The sequence below is a fragment of the Enhydra lutris genome, unplaced genomic scaffold, assembly GCF_002288905.1.
Source record: "Enhydra lutris kenyoni isolate GAN:26980312 unplaced genomic scaffold, ASM228890v2 scaffoldscaffold27, whole genome shotgun sequence".
In the NCBI taxonomy this organism is placed as follows: Eukaryota; Metazoa; Chordata; class Mammalia; order Carnivora; family Mustelidae; genus Enhydra; species Enhydra lutris.
Genome location: NW_019154111.1, coordinates 18,355,954 through 18,380,024, shown reverse-complemented (window position 1 = coordinate 18,380,024; position 24,071 = coordinate 18,355,954). Strand labels below are relative to the sequence as shown.

General features: G+C 39.6%; 2 protein-coding genes across 6 annotated transcripts in view; both read right to left on the bottom strand.

Moving 5' to 3' along the window:
* The window catches only part of LOC111151929 (calcium dependent secretion activator 2), a 532,957-nt gene extending 521,204 nt beyond the window's left edge, over positions 1–11,753 (bottom strand). For all 5 annotated transcript variants that reach the window (XM_022510148.1, XM_022510149.1, XM_022510145.1 and 2 more), the window contains exon 1: positions 11,415–11,753. In XM_022510148.1, coding sequence (XP_022365856.1) covers positions 11,415–11,753 — 339 coding nt within the window. The remainder of the gene's footprint in view (positions 1–11,414) is intronic.
* A 219-nt stretch (positions 11,754–11,972) lies between these two features.
* LOC111151914 (taste 2 receptor member 16) overlaps positions 11,973–24,071 on the bottom strand; it is an 82,037-nt gene continuing 69,938 nt past the window's right edge. The window contains 1 exon segment of the mRNA XM_022510123.1: positions 11,973–12,539. Coding sequence (XP_022365831.1) covers positions 11,973–12,539 — 567 coding nt within the window.

Below are 24,071 nucleotides of genomic sequence, written 5' to 3'. Positions count from 1 at the left end.
TTTTTTTTTAAGATTTTATTTATTTATTGGACAGAGAGATCACAAGTAGGCAGAGAGGCAGGCAGAGAGAGAGGAGGAAGCAGACTCCCTGCTGAGCAGAGAGCCCCCTTCAAGCCAATTTTTTTTTTTAAGATTTTATTTATTTATTGGACAGAGAGATCACAAGTAGGCAGAGAGGCAGGCAGAGAGAGAGGAGGAAGCAGACTCCCTGCTGAGCAGAGAGCCCCCTTCAAGCCAATTTTTAAAGAGAATAAAATCTGAAGACTGAAAACTATAAAGAAAACAAAAGAGATATGTCCAACTACGTTAATATACCTGAAAATCAATGGCCAATTCTCTGAAATCATAATGTTCACATTTGAACGTAGAATAAGTAAAATATCTAATAGGATAAAGAGGAAAAATTCAAAATAGATTCTATTAATTTCATGAGTGAATTCTTTCTTCTGTCAAACAAGCATCTGCTACTTACATACAAAAAAAAATTCTTGAGCAGAATTAATATATTCAGTACTATTCCTTAAAAATCAAACCTGTTACATGCTCCTGGATTGGAAGAATAAATATAGTGAAAATGTCTATGCTACCTAAAGCAATCTACACATTTAATGCAATTCCTATCAAAGTACCATCCATTTTTTTCAAAGAAATGGAACAAATAATTCTAAAATTTATATGGAACCAGAAAAGACCTCGAATACCCAAAGCAATATTGAAAAAGAAAGCCAAAGTTGGTGGCATCACAATTCCGGACTTCAAGCTCTATTACAAAGCTGTCATCATCAAGACAGCATGGTACTGGCACAAAAACAGACACATAGATCAATGGAACAGAATAGAGAGCCCAGAAATAGACCCTCAACTCTATGGTCAACTAATCTTTGACAAAGCAGGAAAGAATGTCCAATGGAACAAAGACAGCCTCTTCAATAAATGGTGTTGGGAAAATTGGACAGCCACATGCAGAAAAATGAAATTGGATCATTTCCTTACACCACACACGAAAATTGGCTCAAAATGGATGAAGGACCTCAATGTGAGAAAGGAATCCATCAAAATCCTTTAGGAGAACACAGGCAGCAACATCTTCCTAGGAACATCGCCAAAGGCAAGGGAAGCAAGGGCAAAAATGAACTATTGGGATTTTATCAAGATCAAAAGCTTTTGCACAGCAAAGGAAACAGTTAACAAAACCAAAAGACAACTGACAGAATGGGAGAAGATATTTGCAAACGACGTATCAGATAAAGGGCTAGTGTCCAAAATCTATAAAGAACTTAGCAAACTCAACACCCAAAGAACAAAGAATCCAATCAAGAAATGGGCAGAGGACATGAACAGACATTTCTGCAAAGAAGACATCCAGATGGCCAACAGACACATGAAAAAGTGCCCCACATCACTCGGCATCAGGGAAATACAAATCAAAACCACAATGAGATATCACCTCACACCAGTCAGAATGGCTAAAATTAACAAGTCAGGAAATGACAGATGCTGGCGAGGATGCGGAGAAAGGGGAACCCTCCTACACTATTGGTGGGAATGCAAGCTGGTGCAACCACTCTGGAAAACAGCATGGAGGTTCCTCAAAATGTTGAAAATAGAACTACCCTATGAGCCAGCAATTGCACTACTGGGTATTTATCCTAAAGATACAAACGTAGTGATTCGAAGGGGCACGTGCACCCGAATGTTTATAGCAGCAATGTCTACAATAGCCAAACTATGGAAAGAACCTAGATGTCCATCAACAGATGAATGGATAAAGAAGATGTGGTATATATACTCAATGGAATACTATGCAGCCATCAAAAGAAATGAAATCTTGCCATTTGTGACGACGTGGATAGAACTAGAGGGTATCATGCTTAGCGAAATAAGTCAATCGGAGAAAGACAACTATCATATGATCTCCCTGATATGAGGGAGAGAAGATGCAACATGGGGGGTTAAGGGGTAGGAGAAGAGTAAATGAAACAAGATGGGATTGGGAGGGAGACAAACCATAAGTGACTCTCAATCTCACAAAACAAACTGAGGGTTGATGGGGGGAGGGGGTTTGGGGGAGTGGGGTTATGGACACTGGGGAGGGTATGTGCTATGGTGAGTGCTGTGAAATGTGTAAACCTGGTGAATCACAGACCTGTACCCCTGGGGATAAAAATATATGTTTAAAAAATAATAATAATAAAATTTAAATTAAAAAAAAAAAATCAAACCTGTTACAACAGCCAGCATAGAAAATGAAATACCTTTCTGAATAGAGACAAAAAAAAAAAAATAAAGTGGAAGTCTAGGGAACAGGAAATCAAGTGTTTTAAAAATCACAATCAGGGGCACCTGGGTGGCTCAGTCCTTAAGTGTCTGCCTTCAGCTCAGGTCATGATCCCAGGGTCCTGGGATGGAGCCCTGTATGGGGTTCCCTGCTCAGTGGGAAGCCTGCCTCTCCCTCTCCCATTCCCCCTGCTTGTGTTTCCTCTCTTGCTGTGTCTCTGTCAAATAAACAGAATCTTTAAAAATAAAAAGATAAATAAGAATCACAATCAGGGAGCAATTATCCTAGAAATGTAAATATGATTTAACAATATTAAAACTAGTCAGAGTAATTTGATAACATTCTAAGTCAATTCCTGATATCTTTATCCTTTTAATGTAATGAAAAAATAGAATAAAGAACATCCTAAAATACAGTATATTCCTTGGTATAATACCAGAAGCACTCCTCCGTAAAGCCTCGATCAAGACAAAGGTATGGCAAAAAATACACTATTATGAACATTTTTACTACTGACATCAAACAAAAGGTAGAGCTATTCAATAGGACAAGTCATTACTATCAGGATTCAAGCACCCACAAAGACCATCTAGAAGGATCAGGTAATCATTACTGAAGCGGTCAGTAATATAGAGGAACATGATCAGTTAAAACGTAGTTTAGGAGCACAGAGGTGGCTCAGTAGGTTAACCATCTATCTTCTGCTCAGGTCATGATCCCAGGGTCCTGGGATCCAGAGCTCAGCAAGGGAGTCTGCTTCTCCCTCTCTGTGCCCCACCAAACCCTTGCTTATGCTATCTCTCATTATCTCTCCCTTTCTCAAATAAAATCTTTAAAGAGTATTAAGTTTAAAAAAAAATTTTAAAACAAAGTTAGTTTATAATAGTAACAGAAAAAGATAAGCCACAATAAATGTAAAATGTTTCAAGATAACCTTGGTTATAAACCTCGGTCTATATAAGAAAACCTACAAAACATCACAAAGACATAAATAAGAGGCTTTACTAACTGAGGTGATGTTTATGTTGCTCGAAGACTGAATTTAGGATCATAGTTTCCCCCAACCCACTTAACAAAAAAAAAAAAAAAAATGCTAGCATGTAGCCTGGAGAATGTGCATCAGCCGGCACTAAACTAAGCACTTGATATAGGTCTCTAATTTAATTATAACACGAATTCTATGGGGCCATTATCTCCATTTTACAAGTGAAAAAACCAGGACCCAGAGAAAGGAAATGCCTTCCTCACACAATGCATGGATACTACTGAAGAATGAAGCCCAAGCCCTCTGAAGACATGATCTCCAAAAAGCTGCTCTACTGCTACACTTTAAAAGGGGGGAGGAGGGGAAGGGTGGGATAGGATGAAAAGAATTTGACAAATAGGAATTAATCCCATCAGGTTATTAAAATAGGATTATCCTAAATCAAAGTTCTATGGTACTAGCCATAGGAAGAGCTAGATCAGTTAGAATAAGTAACCTAGAGAAAGATGTAAAGAAAAACATACACAGCCTATAACACTAGCCTGTGAGGGGGATTTCGGCTGGTTTTGTTCTTTACTGTATTTCCAAAACATCTGGTAGTGTTAAGCAGAGGTTCAATAAATATTTGACCAATGAGTTAACGAAGGAAACAATGTGAACTTGCCTTACAGCTCGGTAATGGAAGTAGAGCATAATCAATTAGGCTGCAAGAATTGCTTAGCCATTTGGGGGAATAAGTCAACTCCCTGCTTCAAACAATTCTAGATGGGAAGTCGTTGAAGAGAATAAATGTTAAGGAATAAAAAAAATAAACTATATCTAAAAACAGTAAGAGACCTATTAAAGAAAGCCTTTCCACAATGGAATGCTATCCTCAACTTATTGATAAGCGTTCCCATCAGGAAAACCAGTATCTCAACACAAAAATGCGAAAAGGACGTTAGACCATACACATACATTCATCCTCACAATCAGCAAAGAGCAAGTTAACAATCATCTCAGCTACCAGACTGGAAAGATAGCCTTTAAACTGTTCGTAGCCTTTGCCCCCAATAACATATTCATTGTAAAGATTCATCACTACCAGAAGGTTAGAAAATGAAAATATTCAAACCATAAGGTTTACAAGGTGAGGATATAAAGTTTCGAGAAGACCATCCATGATGCTCTACAAATAGACTCCCAAACGCAAACCAACTTAACCCATTAATGCTATTTTTTAAATTTGTTATTATAGTTGATACACAATGTTCATTTCAGGTATACAACACTGACCTGACACTTATATAACTTGAAATAGGTTTTCTACCTAAGATTTTGCCAAAAGACTACACAGGAAAATATCAAAACACTTAAAACTGTTTAAACAAATTTAAGCACTTCACTCAGAACACATTTAGGAATGCCTTAGAAGGTTTACTTTTTGAAAGACCCTTATGCACTACTACCGCATACACAGGGGAAATATTTCTCCCACTAATGATCTTGAAAAGACCTTGGTGAATTTACTCTTCAGTTAGACATTACTCATGTCAACTCCTACTCAGATTTCACTCTACTCTCCCAGTTTATTTCGGGATGGAAGGCAACACTCAGGCTTACCCTAAGCATCCTACATTTTCTGTTGCTAATTCTGAGATCTGTGGTTCTACAGTGAATTACACAATTGCAATTTAATCGCCTCTAGTATATTACCTAATTAAAGACCTTTTAGAAATCTAATATGTACTGATCTCCCACTGTATTGATTCAATAGAGTCTAGAATATTTGGATATGTTGCTTCCATCCTTAGAGCATTCCTACTACCTTTACCTTAATATGGAATATGGGTTTAAGTATGCAGTAATCTCATTACTGCAAATACTTTCACCTTGCCTAGATTAAAATAAGCCCAGTAGTTTTAACAAGCAGTAGCCGTTTTCAATCCTTGGTTGTATACTAGAATCACCTAGAAAGCTTTGAAACTACCACATTGGGGAGCCTGGGTGACTCAGTCAGCATCCGGCTCAGGTCACGATCCCAGGACCCTGGGATCAAGCTACATATTGGGCTCCTTGCTCAGCAGGGAGCCTACTTCTCCCTCTCCTCCTCCAGCTCTGTGTCTCTCTCCAATGGAAATCTTCTAAAAAATAAAACTGCAACCTCAGAGACTGATTTCATTAGTCAGAGGTGCAACTTGGATGATGAGATTCTTAAGAACTCTCCAGGTAATTCTAACACACTGCTAAAGATAGAAATCACAGGTTTTTGGTTTTGGGGGGGGGGTTGTTTTGTTTTTAAAGAAAGGAAATCCCACCAAATTCCTTAGCTGACTTTGAAACAAAGGGACCAAAACAGCAGTCCTAAAATGAAGTGTTACCAATTTAGGACAATAGTTTCATAATTTCATAATCATAATTTGATTCCTAAACATTCTTAACTTTGGGAAGATGTCCTTTGTTCCAATGATACATCCACTGTTCGGTCATTAGGAATATATAGCCTAAGAATGGAAGCACCCAAGACTACATGACCCACCACTTCTTCCCAAAAAGCTAAATCAACTTGAAATGTATATAAAATAGCACAATCACTCAAGAGGCCTGCCTCACTACCGAATGATAACTGGTGGGATTTTCCATTCAGAATTTCCATATTTCATAACTTGGCAATTTGCTTTCAGTTTAAACTTCTTTAATGACCTTACAAACTGTGCTATTTATCTTGTGAGTGTACAGGGAAACGGTTTCCATTAAAAGGAAAAAAACTAGAGAGGGAAAACAGGATTACTTCGGTTTATAAGCAGTCACTATATCACAATTGCCTCGGATTTCATTTTTGAAAGAAGCAAACGCCAGTATCACTTAATCCATTGGAGTTCTCAGTAGCACAACTCATTCCATTAAGTGCTACGATCTCAAGATACCCCGGGGAGGGTTAAAGGAACTGAAGCAACACACGCCTGCCCGAGATGCTAAAGTCAGTCTGAGGTTCTTCAGTGCGGTTCCCACCTCGCTCCACAGAGGACAACGTATTTCAGATTAAAAGCCAACATAACCCAACCCTTCTACATTTGTACCATCATGTACCAAAGGCTGAGAGCACATGGAAGGAACTATCTTAACTCCCGAAGAGTGTGGCTTTTTAAGACTTTCACATCATCTGCTGGAAATCTGCAAACAAGAAAGCAAGGCATACAACTGGCCTCCTACTCTGCTTGTCTCTTGGGTTTGATAAGAGGCATTAAAGTTTTGCTTGGCAATCCTTTGTTCTATACCAACAGGTATAACCATTTTGATGGCTTTTTTACGGGCAGGGTGGGGTTGGGGGAGGGATCCTGGAGATCTCAAAAACATGGAGGGTTGGGGGAGTGCCTGGGTGGCTCAGTGGGTTGAATGTCTACTCTTGTTTTCAGCTCAGGTCAGGGTTTCAGAGTCATGAGATTGAGCCCCACATCAGGCTTCACAGTTGCGGGGGTCTGCTTGGGATTCTCCCTCCTCCTCTCCCCCCCCCCCATGCACATTTGCTTTCTAAAATAAGGCAAAAAAAAAAAGTTTAAGAACATTAGTTTCCAAAGATGAGACTTTTGCTTTTGTTCCCCTTCCCCAAACTATACCTAATTCTTTGAAACATCGAGTAAATCTGACACGTCCATGTATCCAGACGAGGTTTTTATAAGCTACACTCTAAGAATGCATCCAGGCCACAGATGTAGCTCTGGCACCAAAGAGGGGCAACACAACACTAAGCCAAGGGCTCTTAGTAGAAGGTAAGGAATTCTCAACCTTTGTAAACCTGTAGGGTTTTTTCCCTAGAAAACTGGTTCTTTCCCTGAACTTGGTATGTGTGTGGGGGGGGTGATTTAAGCAGTCAGAATGTTAAAAACCTAAGGGACTATCCAGAGATTAAAATGGCTGTTTTATTTTAACGGAACATTCAGATGGCAGTTCTAGGAAAGCCCCTTTTTTCACCTAATACTATTTCCCTACAATGCACTCTTCCTGATCAGTTTTACCTAATGGCTTACTTCCCCCACATCCGTGATTTCACAGTATTTGTATACACTTCTCAAACTTAGAATTAGAGGTAAATTATGCAAAGTGGTGGGAATGATTCCATGTGAAGGCTTTATAAGTCACAATTCAGTGTGATTACAGCGGCCATGCACACAAAATGCAAAGAACTTAAGTATATGATTCATATACAAAATTATTACATACTATTTTAATCTTTTTCATGGTTTTTATTTTTTAAGATTTATTCGACAGACACAGGGAGAAAGGAAACATAAGCAGGGGGAGTGAGAGAGGGAGAAGCAGGCTCCCCACTGAGCAGAGAGCCCAATTTGGGGCTTGAGCCCAAGACCCTGGGATCATGACCTGAGCTGAAGGCAGAGGCTTAACCCAATGAGCCATCCAGGTGCCTTTTTTTTTTTTTTTTTAAGATTTTGACAGAGATCACAAGTGGGCAGATCAGTAGGCAGAGGGGGGGAGGAAACAGGCTCCCTGCTGAGCAGAGAACCTGACATGGAGCTCTATCCTAGGACCCTGAGATCATGACCAGAACCAAAGACGGAGGCTTAACCCACTGAGCCACACAAGTGCCCCCACCGTGGGTTTTTTCTCCTTAAAAAATTTTTGACAGAGCACAAGCAAGGAGAGTAGCAGGTAGAGGGAGAAGCAGGTTCCCCACTGAGCAGGAAGCCAAATGTGGAGCTCAATCCCAGGACCCTGGGATGACCTGAGCCAAAGGCAGTCACTTAACCCAGCCACCCCCGCAACCCAATTCCTGTTCATTTCTAAATCGCTGGCTCCTTCAACAGCTGACTTTAGTAAATTCAATAAAAACAAAAACCATGTAACCACCCAGCTAAACTATTAGTACCTTAGTACATTAAGTCCTATACATCTAGAATGTAGCTCTCAATGACGGCCTGTAGTCTAAGTCCGTATCTTTATGAGTGAAAGTACTTAACCTGTTATGGTGGCCATTATGTTTGTCGGACTCTTCCTACCTTCTAATCACCATGGACACCACCGGTTTTCCTCCCGTGCAGTCCCCAGGTTTTCCAAAGGCCTAACAAATTGCCTTTTAATTTGCCTTGTAATGAAACAGATCTGATTATCTGTTATTGTTTTGTAGCTCCAACACTGATCCCACCTGTAACCAAAGACCTAGAGTAATGCAAAGTCATACAAAGTCTAGATCTTTTAAACAAAGATCTGGAGTCCTACATACAGGCTGTAGTATTCTAATGGTGCATAAGCAATCAAGGCAAAAAAGCATCAGGCTTAGGCACTTCACAGCTGAAGTCCTTTCCCCATCAGTGGTTGCATCATATTTGTATCACATGTGAACCCCTGGATATGTTCGTTCAGGTGACAGGACCACCGGGTACAAAGCTTTGTCAGTATCTGGGTCCAGTCATCAGTAGTCAGGGCCTAAGTGGCATACGCCTGCCACTCATTCCTCCGAGTTGAAGTTTTCTGGCCAAAAGCAAAGAAAGGCATGTTTTAGTCAACTGAGTTTAATGCTACTAAGCTTTCTCAAATAACTCATGGATAAAACCCCTAATTCAATTTGTGGGCCTTAGAGCCAAGAAAGGGGGAAAAACACACACACACTCTCTCTCTCACACTCTCTCTCTCACTCTCTCTCTCACTCTCTCTCTCACTCTCTCTCTCACTCTCTCTCTCACTCTCTCTCTCTCACACTCTCTCTCTCTCTCTCTGCAGATCAGCTGCAGTTCACCAAAACTCACCTGCCCTTAACAGAGCGAAGACAGTCAAGGTATGGCTCTTCCATCATTTATAGACACTTTCAGATCTTAATCTGTAAGTTTCTAAAATTCTCAAAGTTTTAAGTAAGCAGCAATATGCATTTCAGTAACATTTGAGCCTTTAAATCCTTTTACTAGGTATCCGACTACTTGAAGATAGAGAATAAAAATATATGATGGATTAGTGATTTTGCAATTATGCTGTTATTTTTATACAACCCAACTGTGTAATTCAAGACTTGAAGTTTTTGGCATTAATTGACTTGTACATCAAATTCACAAGAATATAAATTCCCACTTCACTGTCCTAGGAGGAAAACTACTGCCAAGAAATGCTCCAGCTCTCTTTAGTAAGCAGCATGTTAGGAGGAAAAAAAAAAAAATGTGGAGCCTTTTAAATACGGGAAATACATACTTAGACTGTTATATAAAAACTCAGACTGGTAATACTTAGACTGTTAATAAAAACTCAGGCTAATCTGAATGCATGCAATGCTCTCCACATTTACAGAATTGGAGTCTTCAAACATGCCAAACATTTTTACAGAGATCAGATGCAGGATTTTGTTGTTTGGATTTGGTAACACCTGGATAAGGGTATAACCGTTTCCTTCATATTGTGAATGTTTCAAAGTTCAAGCTCTGCAGAAACTTTTTAAATAGGAATCAGATCCGCAGCTATGAACAAGTTTCAGTAACAAAATGCGACAAGTACACACAGTATCAATCAGCTACCAGTGACTTTTTACAGAAGAGTCCGAACAGGAATACCCTTAGTCTAACCATAGACAGTTTAATACATGAAAAATAAGCTTAAATTCTGCATGAATGATCAACGTGATGACTGGATGACGTTCAGAAGCATGCTATAGGACCACAGAGAACATAGGTCAATACTTACACTTAGTTAAGGACTACTGAAGTTGAAAGCTGCTTGACCTAAGGAGTGGAGAAGCAACAGGTGACAGCAACAGAAGCAGCAGGGAGGAAGTCCTTAGCTAGGAGTGGGATGGAAGGTGCACAAGAACTCCATGGGGTACCCACAGCTGACCTGACCCTCAATTGGTCTGAAGTTAAGAAATGGTGCTTGGATATACCGCTCTCCTGCAAAATAAGGAGTCTGCCTACAGGATACCTCTTTTCCAGCTCCAGCCTTGTGACTGAATTACCTACAGGGTTAGGTTCTGGAAGGATCTGTGTAATTAGACCACAGCTGCAGAGAATCATCCCAGTAAGTACTCCCAGAGAATGACAGGTTCAAAACCGCTTCTTACTTTAGGTGTGTTTTTAAAGGCTGAATAAATGAGGGTGGTGGGAAGACGGTTTAGTGAAAGCTATAGCAGTGTTTCAAAAGGCAATTCATAAGCTCTCTAAATTTAAGAGATTCCTCACATGCTTAATACTTTAGAAAACACCTATGCAGCTAGATATGCCTTGGGCAAATTACAAGCTCTCTGGGTCCCCACATATTGTCCAACTAAGGAGATGGTTATATTTTCCTGAACATTTAGGTTCAGCCTTCTATTAGATTTCCTAGACATGTTTTATTTGGAACATTTACCCGATTAGGGCAATTTGAATCATGACTTTCATCTGTTACAGTACATTAGACCCCTGGAAACTGGTTTTAAAACTAAAGTTGGCAGACATTACACCTGAAATTCCTTACCACTTTGGGATTAAAAAAAAGAAAAAAAAAAAAACCCGCATTCCTTACTAAGGGGCAATGTGCCAATCCTTTGTTTTTCATCAATAGTGCGTTTCATTAGGCCGACTCAGACCAGGAACTACTCACCTAAAGCAACTCTACAAAACTGCGTACCTTCTCCAGGGTTTGGATTTGAAGTCCTAGTTTTACAGCGGTATAGGAAGCTTAACTTTTTTATTATTATTCATGAGGAAAATTTCTACCCCTTCGCCCTAGTAAAGACTTCAAAAGTGTCCAGATTTCACCTATTTCGCCTAACTACACAATCATTTACACCCAGAGCGAACCCCAGCTCCAGCTGAAGCAGGTGGACAGGAATGCACCATGGCCGTTAAATATTAAAGTTTATGGGAGTTGCATACTAACCTGGCCGAAGGGGAGCCCCACCGGGTGCAGCCACCGCACAGCCGGCGCTAGCGGTGAGTCTCACTCCTGCCAAGCTGACAGCTTCTCCCGACAAGAAAAGGGGGCTGGGGGAGGACGCGTCCTCTGCAACCCGAAACACAGCCGGCTAAAGCACGGTCTCCCCCCGCCCCCGAAAATCCCCTTGAAGCTCAAAGACCAACAAAACTAGTACCCGCGTTGAACAAGGGCAGAGGGCAAGCGACCCGGAGCTCTCCCGGGAGAAAACTCCGGAGAGGAAGAAGTGGCGGCCGGAGGCAGCTGGTCCTGCGTGCAACTCACCTTCTGCTGCCTCCGGGCCATGTCTGTGGGCTGCTTAGCGTTGAAGGGGTACGCGATGCACCTCACCACGAAGACGTAGAGCTGCAAGCGGATCCGCCGCTCCTGCTCCTCGTCCAGCTGCCTTTCGGGCTCATCTCGCCCCTCGCTGAGCACCGAGGGGCTGGGGCTCACCGGTCTGGCCGCGCTACCGCCGCCCGCGCGCCCCGGCGCGTCCCGCCGCCCTTCGCGAGCCGGGGCCGGTGGTGCTCGCTGCGAGCCGCTGGCCGCCACCAGCACATCGCGGCTCTCCTCTTCCAACCCTTCGTCCGACTCCTCTTCGCTGGAAGACGGGTCCAGCATGGTGCTCGGGGCGCCCCGCCGCTCGGCCCGCGGCAGCTACGCCTGCCGGTCGGAGGGAGCCGCGCGGTTCGCAGCAGCGGTCGCAGAGCGAAAGGGAAACTGGCCGGAGCTTTCCGGACACGTCGAGTTGGAGACGGAATGTTTCCTTCCACCAGGGCGAAAGGGGCGGGCAGGAGCCGGAGGAGAAAAGGGGGAGCCGCCGGGATTAAATAGGCGGAGTTAGCGTTGGAGGTGAACGTGAGCGCCTCGTGAATTTCTCTGCCCGCCGGGGCCGGCCAACCGCGTGATCCTGCCGCGCTGATGGGCTGAGGCGGGGCGGCTCGAGGGCCCGGGCGCAGGTAGGGAACCTGTGGCTCCCACAACAAGCAACACGTGGAATAAAATGTTGAGCGGGCGCGGGGTCGTGGAGTGCGCGTGCGCGCGCCGCGGCTGCTGCCTGGGCCCGGGTGCCGAGTACCCGGGCGCGCAGTGTGCACAGGCGGGGAGGGGCTGCTGTGCGGGCTCCGAGTGCGCACACCCGGGGTTGCTTGCACTGCCGTGTCCCCCACCCCACGTCCTTTTTCTTCCACCAGATTCCCGAGGGACGGGTGGACGGGGGCCGGACAGCTTCCCACACCCTCCGCCCCGCGCAGGTGAGGAAGAGGGGACAAAACGTCGTTCAGACCAGAACCTGATGCCCAGGCTTGAACCCAAGTGCGTAAAAGTGGGATCTGAGCCGCTCGCCTCAAAATAACGTTGGGAAGAGACTTTGAAAAGTCTCTCGCTCTGCTCCGTTTGACGCTTTTGCTGTTAGTCCAAATTATAAAGTCAGAGGAACGTTCTTGACAAGGGGAAGGGAAAAAAAAAAAAAAAAAAAACACGCCAGGCTTCCTTTTTAAATTGTTTTTATTCCCGCAGACGCATGAACAAGATAGATTTTGTATTTGCGAAATGGCACGCAGGTTCAGCTCACACATAACTGGATTATAGTGTAGGTTGGGATGCGGTTGACTCAAAACAGGTTGTGCAGCCGTAGACATATATCCAACAAATATTTGAGCCCACGCCCGGTATCCAGTACTGTTAGCATTTGGCCGAGTCCGCGGAGCACACGAACAAACACTTGGTCGTTGTTGGTTCTGGCCTCAAGTGGGCGTCTTGAGGCTGCACCTGAAGCCTCTCTTATCTGCACAGATTTTTCAGTCCCACTGCCGGAACCACCCGGGAGTTTGTTCTGGTGATTCTGTTTCTGATGTACTTAATCCCGAGAAGGGGGAGGGGGTGCGGGTAGGAAATCTAGTGCATTCAACACAAGGTGCGGTGTGCTGTAGCCAAGCTGGCAGAAGGATTATGAAGCGAAGGGGAACCTCTGAGCTTGTCTACTCTGTGGCCAAAAAGCAGTCTTTCAAGCCACTTCCACCGTTAGGTACACAAGAGAGAGGCTTTCCTTCATTTACTGACATTCTCCCTAGATGGGGGTAAAGAAAAACAAAAAAACAAAAACAAAAACAAGGAGGTATTTACTCCTAGGGACACTTGCCTATTTATCAATCCTTAATGGATGCCCAAAGTGATAAAATGTTCATTGAGGGCATTACTACTGGCGGTTTTCCAGCTGCTGAGGAAGAGGAAATCTCAGAAACTGGTTTAAAGATAATGTTTTATGCTTGGCAAGGTGAATAATAAATGGCAAGCCTACCCATTTAAGTGATAGTATCTACTGCTCATATACATAGCAAATTACTTCTGCAAAGTTTTGTAAATGTGCCCATCTAATATGACCAAAGTAACCTTTGGTTAAAAGGTGATGATGGGGGGCACCTGGGTGGCTCAGTCAGTTAAGCATCTGCCTTCGACTCCAGTCATGATCCCGGGACCGTGGATCGAGTCCCGCATCTGGCTCCTTGCTCCAATGAGGACTTGCTTCTTCCTCTGCCTGCTGCTCTCCCTGTTTGTGCTCTCTCTCTCTCCTCCCAACAAATATATAAAGAAAATCTTAAAAAAAAAAAAAGTGATGATGATGGTGATGATGACAGTTACTTTTTATGGGCTTTGTAGTCATGACTGCACTAAACCCTTCATATACATAATGTCATTCATTTTTAGTTCCTTTGTACAGATAAGGAACCTGCGACTTAGAGAATCCTCTTCCTACACAACTAACTGTTGGAACAAAGACAACATAGTGAGTCCTTTCTAGTTTCAAATAGTGGCTTTTTCTATTATAATCTGATTATAAATCAGTATATTAAATGTATTATTTTTTAAACTGATAACTAAATAAGAGTTTAATTCCTAGCAACATAAAAGTATAATTTAAATATAGCAGCTTTATTGCCCTTATTTTTCTTGCCAAGAAAAGTATATTTTTGTTTCCTTTTTTAATTAGTTAATACTACTTGATGTGTTAGCTTATTATTCTCTTCCTACCAAAAATAGTTATCAAATTAAGGGTTCTTGAACCCTTGGGGGACCCCACTAGAAAATATCTAATAATTTTTAGAATAAGCTCTACAGTGTTTTCTCTATGAAGATGAAAATGGTTTAATGGACATAATTAAAGAAATATCCAAAAAGACAACAAAGGAAATGTTTAAGGATTTTGTTAATTAAACATACATTGCTTAAGAAACTAGCATATGTTAAAACCATGCTAGGTATATTTAGAAGAACAACATATAGTCTTGGACCTTAAGTTTGTAGATTGAAGAATGACAAATGAAAAAACTTATTTTAAAAAATAAAAAATACATATTGATATTGCAATCTGATGATTGTTCTAATAACCCCAAAGATATGGTAATACAGAGAACTACCTCATACAGGACAGAGTAAGGGAAGGATGCTTGACATATGTCTTGAAATATGATTCAGAGCTACTGGGGTGACAGCACTGGAGGCAGGAGGAACCACGTTTGAAAAGGAGTGAAATTGCTTGCACGTTTGGAGAACAGCAAGTAAACTGGCATGCCTGAAGTGAAGGATATATATGAAGATGGAGGGGGTGAGCCTAGAGAACAGGCACAGACAAATTCAGCATTGAGCAGGACAGTGGGCAGGCATCTTGGTCTTCTATTTCATGCTTTGGAATTTAAACCATATCCTGACGGAATTGGGGATATACATAAAGGGTTAAGTAAGGTACAACCTAAGGTGATCTGTAACTCCTAAGAGTCAGTCTGGAGCACAGTAAGGGCAGTGAAGTTAGTAAGAAAATCTGGGGGAGGGCGCCTGGGTGGCTCAGTGGGTTAAGCCGCTGCCTTCGGCTCAGGTCATGATCTCAGGGTTCTGGGATCAAGTCCCTCATTGGGCTCTCTGCTCGGCAGGGAACCTGCTTCCCTCTCTCTCTCTCTCTGCCTGCCTCTCTGTCTACTTGTGATCTCTCTCTGTCAAATAAATAAATAAATAAAAACTTTGAAAAATAATTAAAAAAAAAAAAGAAAATCTGGGGGAGAAACAATGAGGGCTTGAGTTTAAATAGGAGAGAAGGGGAAGAGGGAAGCTTAAGAGACAGGCAAAGGAATTATCAGAATATGGACGGGAAGCTGAGGAAGAGGGTTAAGGAAAGAACATGGTTCTCAGGTTGGGTAATTTGACTGATAATAGAGGAAATATGGACTTCTACAAGACATATAGGTTTGGAGAAACATGAAGTTTTGAGGAGCCTGTCACAAAGATCCTAGGCTCAGTTGGAGATGCAAAGCTGGTACTCAAACCTATTAGGGGAAAAGGGAATTGTCAGCATATTAGTGCTAGTGGAAGCTACAGATACAGATGATTAGGGCCAGAAATCATGTATTCAGAGTGAGAAGAAGGCCTAGGATGTGTCTTTGAGGAACCCTCCCTGCCTCGCCTCCAATTAAGGGATGGTTCAAGGAAAAGGAACCTGAAAAGACAACCTGATCATTAAAAATTAATTGTTCACGATTAATATTTTTAATTTTGTGCTTACAATTTCTACCTTAAATATTACCTTTTCAGGTAATTATAACATCAATTGATGCTCCCAGATAATTAAATAAATGATGACTGCTTGGTTTGTACGATTTCATAAGACTATGGTTTGTACAATTTCATAATATAAGACTATGATTGGTTTGTACGATTTCATAAATCTACAAAATACATATGAACTTATTCAATGATTCATTTTTACTTTTTTCAAGGTGAATATAAAAACAAATTGAACTTTTACTGCTTTTTAATGAAACACCCCTAATGCTAGGGAAAGATGGATGCACAGTAATAAAATAGAATATAAAATGTGTTTTGGCAATGATATTTAAAGAAACAGGGTGTGACCTGAATAGCTATAGGTGGTCTGTTTCCTGGTAGAGAATTGATTTGTGCATTTGACCTGAAAGGAAGATATTAACTCTTTCAAGTCACAGATGAAATCATTCTTTCATTGAACAGACATTTTTGTGGGCACCCACTCTAAGCTATGCACTATTCTGAGTAGATAAAAACAATAAAAGTCCCTGAGGCAATGCATATGAAACAGACATGAGCAAAATAAGAAATTATGGTAATATATGCTCTTGCAGTAATAATGAAAAAATTCACAAAATATCCCTTAACTGCTTTGGAATGGGGCAGACTATTATTTTTTTGTAGTCTAGTTATCGCTAAAATATTATTACAACAGAGAGAGGAATCTTTTTCAAGTCAAATAGACCAGTTTTACAAATATGCATGGGAAAACTGTCAACTCGAAAACCCAGCTAAGAAAAAGAATATGCATTTACAGAAGTCAGAGAAGAACAACAAATTTAAGGTGAGTATTTACATTTTATGAGGCAATAATCCTCCTGGCAACCTCATTTAAATCCCTTTCCTCTCTTTGCTCAGCTTTCCCTTTCTCTCCTCTCCGGTTAGAATTCAAGTCGTAGCAGAGAATTGTTCTAGGACTCCCCTTTTTACAGATAATGGGTAAAAAAATATGCAAATGATTAGCACTAATGGACCAGGAAATGAGTAGTTCACACTGATTGATACACAGACACATGCACACACACACACATACAATATAGTCAAAGGATTAATTTGTGAAGATTAAATAAGATAATGCATGCAAAGTACTTTAAAAACTCTTTGATACAGAGCAAACGCTGAGTATTTTACTATTATTAAAATTGCTTTATTGTTTTTTTTTCTTTTTTAAAAATATTTTATTTTATTTATTTGACAGAGAGAGCAAGCACAAGTAAGGGGAGCCATAGGGAGAGGGAGAGGGAGAAGCAGGCTACTTGCAGAGCAGGGAACCCAATGCAGGGCTCATTCCCAGGACCCTGGGATCATAACCTGAGCCGAAGGCAGATGCTTAACAGACTGAGCCAGACGGGCACCCCAAAATTGCTTTTTTCTTTAGCTCACTGCTAACTATAGAACTACAGAAACAAACTGTAGATAGGATAGTAAATGATTCTATGCATTTTTATTGGGTTTTACATAAATTAGAATTTGTATTTCTAAATTATTTGTCTTGAAACAACCAAAATAAAGTAAATTCCAAATATGTGTTAAGGTTTTTTGTTTGTTTTCAGAAAGAGAGAGAGAGAGCAACCATGAGAGTGGGGAGGGGTAGAGGGAGGAGCAGACATCCTAGTGATCAGAGAGCCTGAGGCAGGATTCGACCCCAGGACCCTGAGATCATGACCTGAGCCAAAGATAGATGCTTAACCAACTGAGCCCTCGTGTTAAGGTATTTTATTAAGATCTCAGAGATTTCATAATTTTTATAAGAAGGTCTGACCCCACAAGAAACAGCTACTTTCCTTCTGTTCCTATTCAATCTGTGAGCATTCATTAATGATTGGTTACAGTTTTGTTCTTTAATTTTCCATTTTGTGAGGAATTTGGAGGAAGTAACAGAAATGAATTGGTTGTGAAGTATAGGGAGGGAAAAAGGTAGAAGCATATTGTGACCTATGTGCTCAAAATATCATGAGAAAAGTCTTACATTAACTCAAGATATATAATGTATGTGGTGATTATGTTTTCCTAGAGAAGTGGGCATTTAGCCTAGAAGACATATTTGTGTTTTAAATGTTAAGAAAGACACAAACTGAGTTTTTTGTGGCAATGGATAAAACCTAGGAATTATGCTCACAAATGGATAAAGCAATAAGTAGAGGTTTTTTCCCTCTAGCTTTCACAGTTTTTTTGAACTTATATTGACTTTGTTGCTAAACGCATTTTCTGCCAATCAATAATATTTATTGAGTACCTATTCTATATTAAGCACTATACTAGGACACTGTAGAGACAGCTTTGCATTGATTGACTAGAAATACAGCCAATGTCTCACTTAAGAGATGAAAATTCTGCTACTGTAAAAAAACTTATACCATTTCAACAATAATGCTCAAATAATCAAACCAAATTGAGATAGAGTTTTTATTAGAGACAATTATAAGTGACAGTCAAATTACATTACATGGGAAAAATAAAGATATTTTTACTAACTGCTATTACTCTGGTCTGTGGCAGAGATTAACAAACTTATTCTCAGGACCTATTTACTCTCTTTTTATTTTATTTATTTTAGTCACCGTACAGTACATCATTGGTTTTTGGTGTAGTGTTCCATGATTCATTGTTTGTGTATAACACCCAGTGTTCCATGCAATATATGCCCTCCTTAATACCCATCACCGGACTAACCTATCCCCCCACCCACCTCCCATCTAAAACCCTCAGTTTGTTTCCCAGAGTCCATAGTTTCTCAAGGTTCCTCTCCCCCTTCAATTCACCCCTTCATTTTCCCCTTCCTTCTCTTAATGTCCAGACCTATTTATACTTTTAAAAGTTGCTAAGGAGCCCAAGACCTTTTGGTTATGTGGATTATATTTATTAGCATTTTTAATATTAGAAAAATAAAACTAAAAAAATTTAGAAATAGTTCTTAATTCATTTAAACACAATAATAACAAACCTATTATATAACATAGGTTACATATTTTTATGAAAAATACTGTATTTCCAAAATAAAAAACTGGGTGGGAAGAGTGGCATCGTTTTACACATTACAAATCTTTTTAATGTCTGACTTAATAGAAATCATGTAGATTCTTGTATCTGCTTCTACATTCAACCTATTGAAGTATATTATCATGTTTGAAATAGATGAAGAAAACACAATCTCACATAGATATGCAATTGACAAAGGAAGGAGTATTTTAATGGCTTTTTTATGTAATTGTGGCTATTCTATTTTGATATTACCCCAAAACTCAACAAGCGGTTGTTTAAGATTAGTTGCAATGTGGAATCCAAAACCACATCAATAAACCTTTCTTACACTGGTTCACTGGGTAATGTAGATTGTCCAAAAGTCGACACGTTTTCTTTAATTATATAGCACTCCTTAAAAATTACATTCATCAATAACCAGCAATCTCAGCAAAAGAAGTCATTAAGTACCAGAAAACTACCAAGCTCACAATTGCAGACAGAAGTTTTCCAAATTCTAATTTTTGCTTGAAAGCTTGCATTTTATCACTGGCAAAATACTGTCAGTTGTGACATGCTCCCTTCACTCATGTTTGAGCAAATGTCTGCCCAATTATCTAAGTATGAGTAATTCTAATTTGTTTGTCAAGTTGTTCTCTCCAGTAAAAATTGTGTTCTAGGAAGAAGCAGCTAGTTCAGCTTGCAACTCAAACAGTCCTTTCTCCTCCAGATAACTTCATTAAGATGCAGAGTTACTTTTAGGTATACCTCTCATTTCATGTCACAGAATATTTCTTTAAATGCATCCCCAGGGTTGAGATTTAACAAAATTAATACTTTTTACTTTTTTATCAGGAATATTTTTTTTTGTTTTTTTAAAGATTTTATTTATTTATTTAACAGAGAGAGAGTTCACAAGTAGGCAGAGAGGCAGGCAAAGAGAGAGGAAGAAACAGGCTCTCTGCTGAGCAGAGAGCCCAATACGGGGCTCAATCCTAGGACCGTGAGATCATGACCTGAGCTAAAGACAGAGGCTTAACCCACTGAGCCACCCAGTCACCCCTCATCAGGAATATTGTTAAGTGATACTAGTTTTTTTTTTTTTTTTATCTTCCTCCTGTGAATGTATTCAGGTGACGAACACCAAGATTACTGGTGGATTTTGGAGCCTTAATTCACACTAAAGCTCCAGCACAGATCCACCATCACTTCAGTGGCATTTGTGTGATGTCAACCTGGTGAAAACAACAAGTGACATCTTAATATTCATATGAAAATATTTTCAACCTCTCTGAGAGGCCATTAGGGATGCTCAGGGGCTTAAGGACCATATTTTGAGAATGCTTAGTCTTCAAGTTTCTGATTTTACTATTGTATAACTAACACGTTGTTACTCAGCAAAATCTACTCACAAATATTCTTCCCTCTGCCTGATTTTAAAATAAAGTAGGTATTACACTATGTTGAACAAATATATCCCATGGATCTTATTACAGGTAAAGGTATTGCATGTGAAAATATTTGCATTCCTATTTTAAATGATCAGATCTTTAAATTTTTCATATATTTTATGCAGTTTCTCTCAAAAATTAAAGCATTTTATTAAATTAGCAAGATATTTCTAGAATATTAATAAATAGTAATTTCTATATAGAGATAATTCTACATTTGATTTAAAAATTTAATTTAACATCTAATATAGTGTCTTGGATCTAAATTTAAACATCATACTATTATTATAAGTCCATTAAATTTCCCTGGGTTTCTTATTAAGCCATAAAATACCTGTCTACATTTAAGAAGTAAACATAAAAATATGTATGTGGTAGGCTTAGAATTTTTCTACTTTATGTTCTATTTTTTTCTACTAATGTGGACATCTAGGAATAAGTTAATTTTATTAATTGATGACAAGTTTCCATTTGAAACAAAATTTAAATATTTAGGTTCAAGAGTCTGCCTTATATAGAAAATGATTCTTAACAGCATATTGTTAAAAACTATACTATCTGTTTGGATAAAGCCAAAAATTCTATATTATTTGTCATCATCATAGTTTTAGATCTCACTCTGAAGTAAATAGCCTGAAAATAAAATCTATATAAAAACAAACCAGTAAGAACCTCTTTGCTTACACTGATCTTTTTATATAATTTAGTTGTGGGGAGAAATGTGTTAAAACCAAATAGAGAGAGAGAGAGAGTGTGTCTGTAAATTATAGATCCTCTCTACTATAAGATTTCATATTTTTAAAATTTTTAAAAAATATTTTATTTATTTATTTCACAGAGAAAGAGGACAAGCAGGGGAGAGGGAGAAGCAGGCCCCCGCTGAGCAGGGAGCCCAACATGGGGCTCGACCCGAGGACCCTGAGATCAGGACTTGAGCCAAAGGCAGACGCTTAATCCACTGAGCCACCCAGGTGCCCCAAGACTTCATATTTTTGCAATTAAATTCCTGTGGGGCTTTTGCTTATTAAAATAGGTCCTAAAGAAATAAATGTTAAAATAAGAAGAATATTATTTAAAGTCATAGAGCATGGATGAGCACCAAGGAGTCCAGAGCTCCTAAAATTGTAGGCAAAATGTATCGTATCCATGGACTGTTTTCCTAAGAAGAGCTTCCAAAGCTTTTATCATGGAGTTCAAGACACCAAAAAGCAAAGAATCACTAATCTCTATTTTAGAGTAGAGTAATTCTGTAAAATATGAACGGGGTAAATCACGTAATGTCGAAGGCCCATACTTGATAACTAAGGTGAACTTATGTTATAGATATGAACCATGCATACCTAACTATATCTTAACAATTAATTGGGGAGTTTTGTTCATCAATTTTTCTGTAATCTCCTTAAACTGGCTTTGTGTTCCACATTGCAATAATAAGGATTGTTAAGGAGCATTTGTTCAAGAATATCATCTAAAACCTAAACATAATAATGGACATACATTGGGGCGCCTGGGTGGCTCAGTGGGTTAGGCCGCTGCCTTCGGCTCAGGTCATGATCTCGGGGTCCTGGGATCGAGTCCCGCATCGGGCTCTCTGCTCGGCGGGGAGCCTGCTTCCCTCTCTCTCTCTCTCTCTCTCCCTGCCTCTCTGTCTACTTGTGATCTCTCTCTGTCAAAGAAATAAAATCTTTAAAAAAAAAAAAATGGACATACATTACTTATGATAACATTTAAATACTAGATAAACATAAGGAGACTTTATTATCAGTTACACAGTATGAGCAGAGAGTTAAATAGGTTTATTATCACCTAAACTCGGCATTCTTTAGGAAGTGTGACTCATGGCTAGTAACACTTCTACTTCTCAGTAGTTCTGTAGTTTTAAAGTATCTTTGCAAGGTGATAATTAGTGACATTGCAGTGTCATTTAGAAACTGACAGTATCCTGGGCTTCATGTCTTATTTCACAAAGTTATGAATTTATACTGTAATAAAAGTTGCTTATTTTCTTTTTATTAGAATTCCTAATTTGGGGGGGCGCCTGGGTAGCTCAGGTGGTTAAGTGTCTGCTTTCAGCTCAGGTCATGATTCCAGGATCCTGGGATCAAGCCACACATCAGGCTTCCTGCTCAGTGGAGAGTCTGCTTCTCCCTCTCCCTCTGCCTGTCACTCTCCCTGCTTGTGCTCTCTCTCTCTGTCAAATAAATAAATAAAATTCTTAAAAAAAAAAAAAAAAGAATTCCTAATTTTGAAAGGAAAAAGAATTACAAATCTCAGTTTGTAACTTCATGTACCGTGCTATCAGAAACACATATTCATACATGCACACATACATTCAGATTATTCAATTCTATATCATGTTTCTTTGTTATGTTATTTTTTTTTTTTTTAAGATTTTATTTATTTATTTGTCAGAGAGAGAGAGAGGGAGAGAGAGCAAGCACAGGCAGACAGAATGGCAGGCAGAGGCAGAGGGAGAAGCAGGCTCCCTGATGAGCAAGGAGCCCGATGTGGGACTCGATCCCAGGATGCTGGGATCATGACCTGAGCCGAAGGCAGCTGCTTAACCAACTGAGCCACCCAGGCGTCCCATTAAAATAGTCTTCTTCTACAGTTTTTTTCTGGTAAAGATTTCCCTTCACAAACTCAAAATGATTTGTGCATTTCCAAATTTTACAAATATAGAAATATCCATAAGATGGTGCTATATCTTTAATTTGGTCAAACACTTGAATGCTAAAATACATCTTTTACAAATATGGTTAAAAGACTAGGTTAGCGTTTAACCTGTAGTAAGTCTTATTCTGTAGAGATGTCAGGCTAAGTGTAACCAGAATCTTTACATACTGATTTTTCATATATCACACTATTGCTAAAATAACTTGATCCCAGATTTAGTCACCAATTCTAGATGAAAAAAATAATTGAAATCCTTATTTCAACAGACATTTTCTAAAGAATAGCCACTTTACACATACCATGTTAGACAAATGAAGGAGTTGAATTATACACTGTATCAATTTCTACCAAGTTTAACAATAGTCTTTAAAAGTCCTCTGAAATATCCAATTTGATGGAAATTAGAAATGACATCACATGCAAGCACTTCCTTTCAAATGTTGAAGGACTATAGAGGAACTAACTCAATAATTTTCTCTATCTAGTAAGATTATTTACCCAGTAAGGGAAAGGTAATTTAAGATGTGCTAATTGTATAATGTGTTTCTGATTTAGGGTGATGTAATCAGGAGAAGTAATATCTCATATCCTATCTAATTATCACTCATAAGCAGATTTAATAAAGAGAGTACTTAAAAATTGGTTACAGGATCCTTTGTGTTTAAGATAAACAATCTTATGCCAAAGGAATAGAAACCATTATAGATAGGGGAGGCGTGTTCCTGAAAGGCATTATTTGAAGTCTTGAAGGGCAATAATGTAAGTATATTAAGGCAGGAACCAAGTCTCCTTCACATAACCACACAAAAATCTCAAAGAAAATATTTACTGCTATAATTTGGGGGCGTATTTAATTTTATGGATTGGCTTTTCTGTCAGTTGCTCCAATTTCTTTCTCGCTTTGAATAGTGCCATCTTCTGAATGACACCATCATTACACCTCTGAATCTAATACGATGCTAGTTTTGTAGAAAACTTTGAATAGATTAGTAGTCATTATGAAGTACTGTACTTCATAGCAGAAGTAAACAGAAGACAGCCTGAGACAAGCAAGTATGACCCATTCTGACAGAGGGATGAGGGAAGCAGGTGGTGCTTGAGCAGAGATCATAAGGATAAGCATGAATTAGGAAGTGTCTTTCATAACATGTCGGGGACTTGCTTCAAAATTATCTGGGCTGGTGATGGGGTGGGTGGTGCCATAGATGAAATAAGATTAGTATTGCAACTTTAAATATGTTTGATAATTTCAATAATA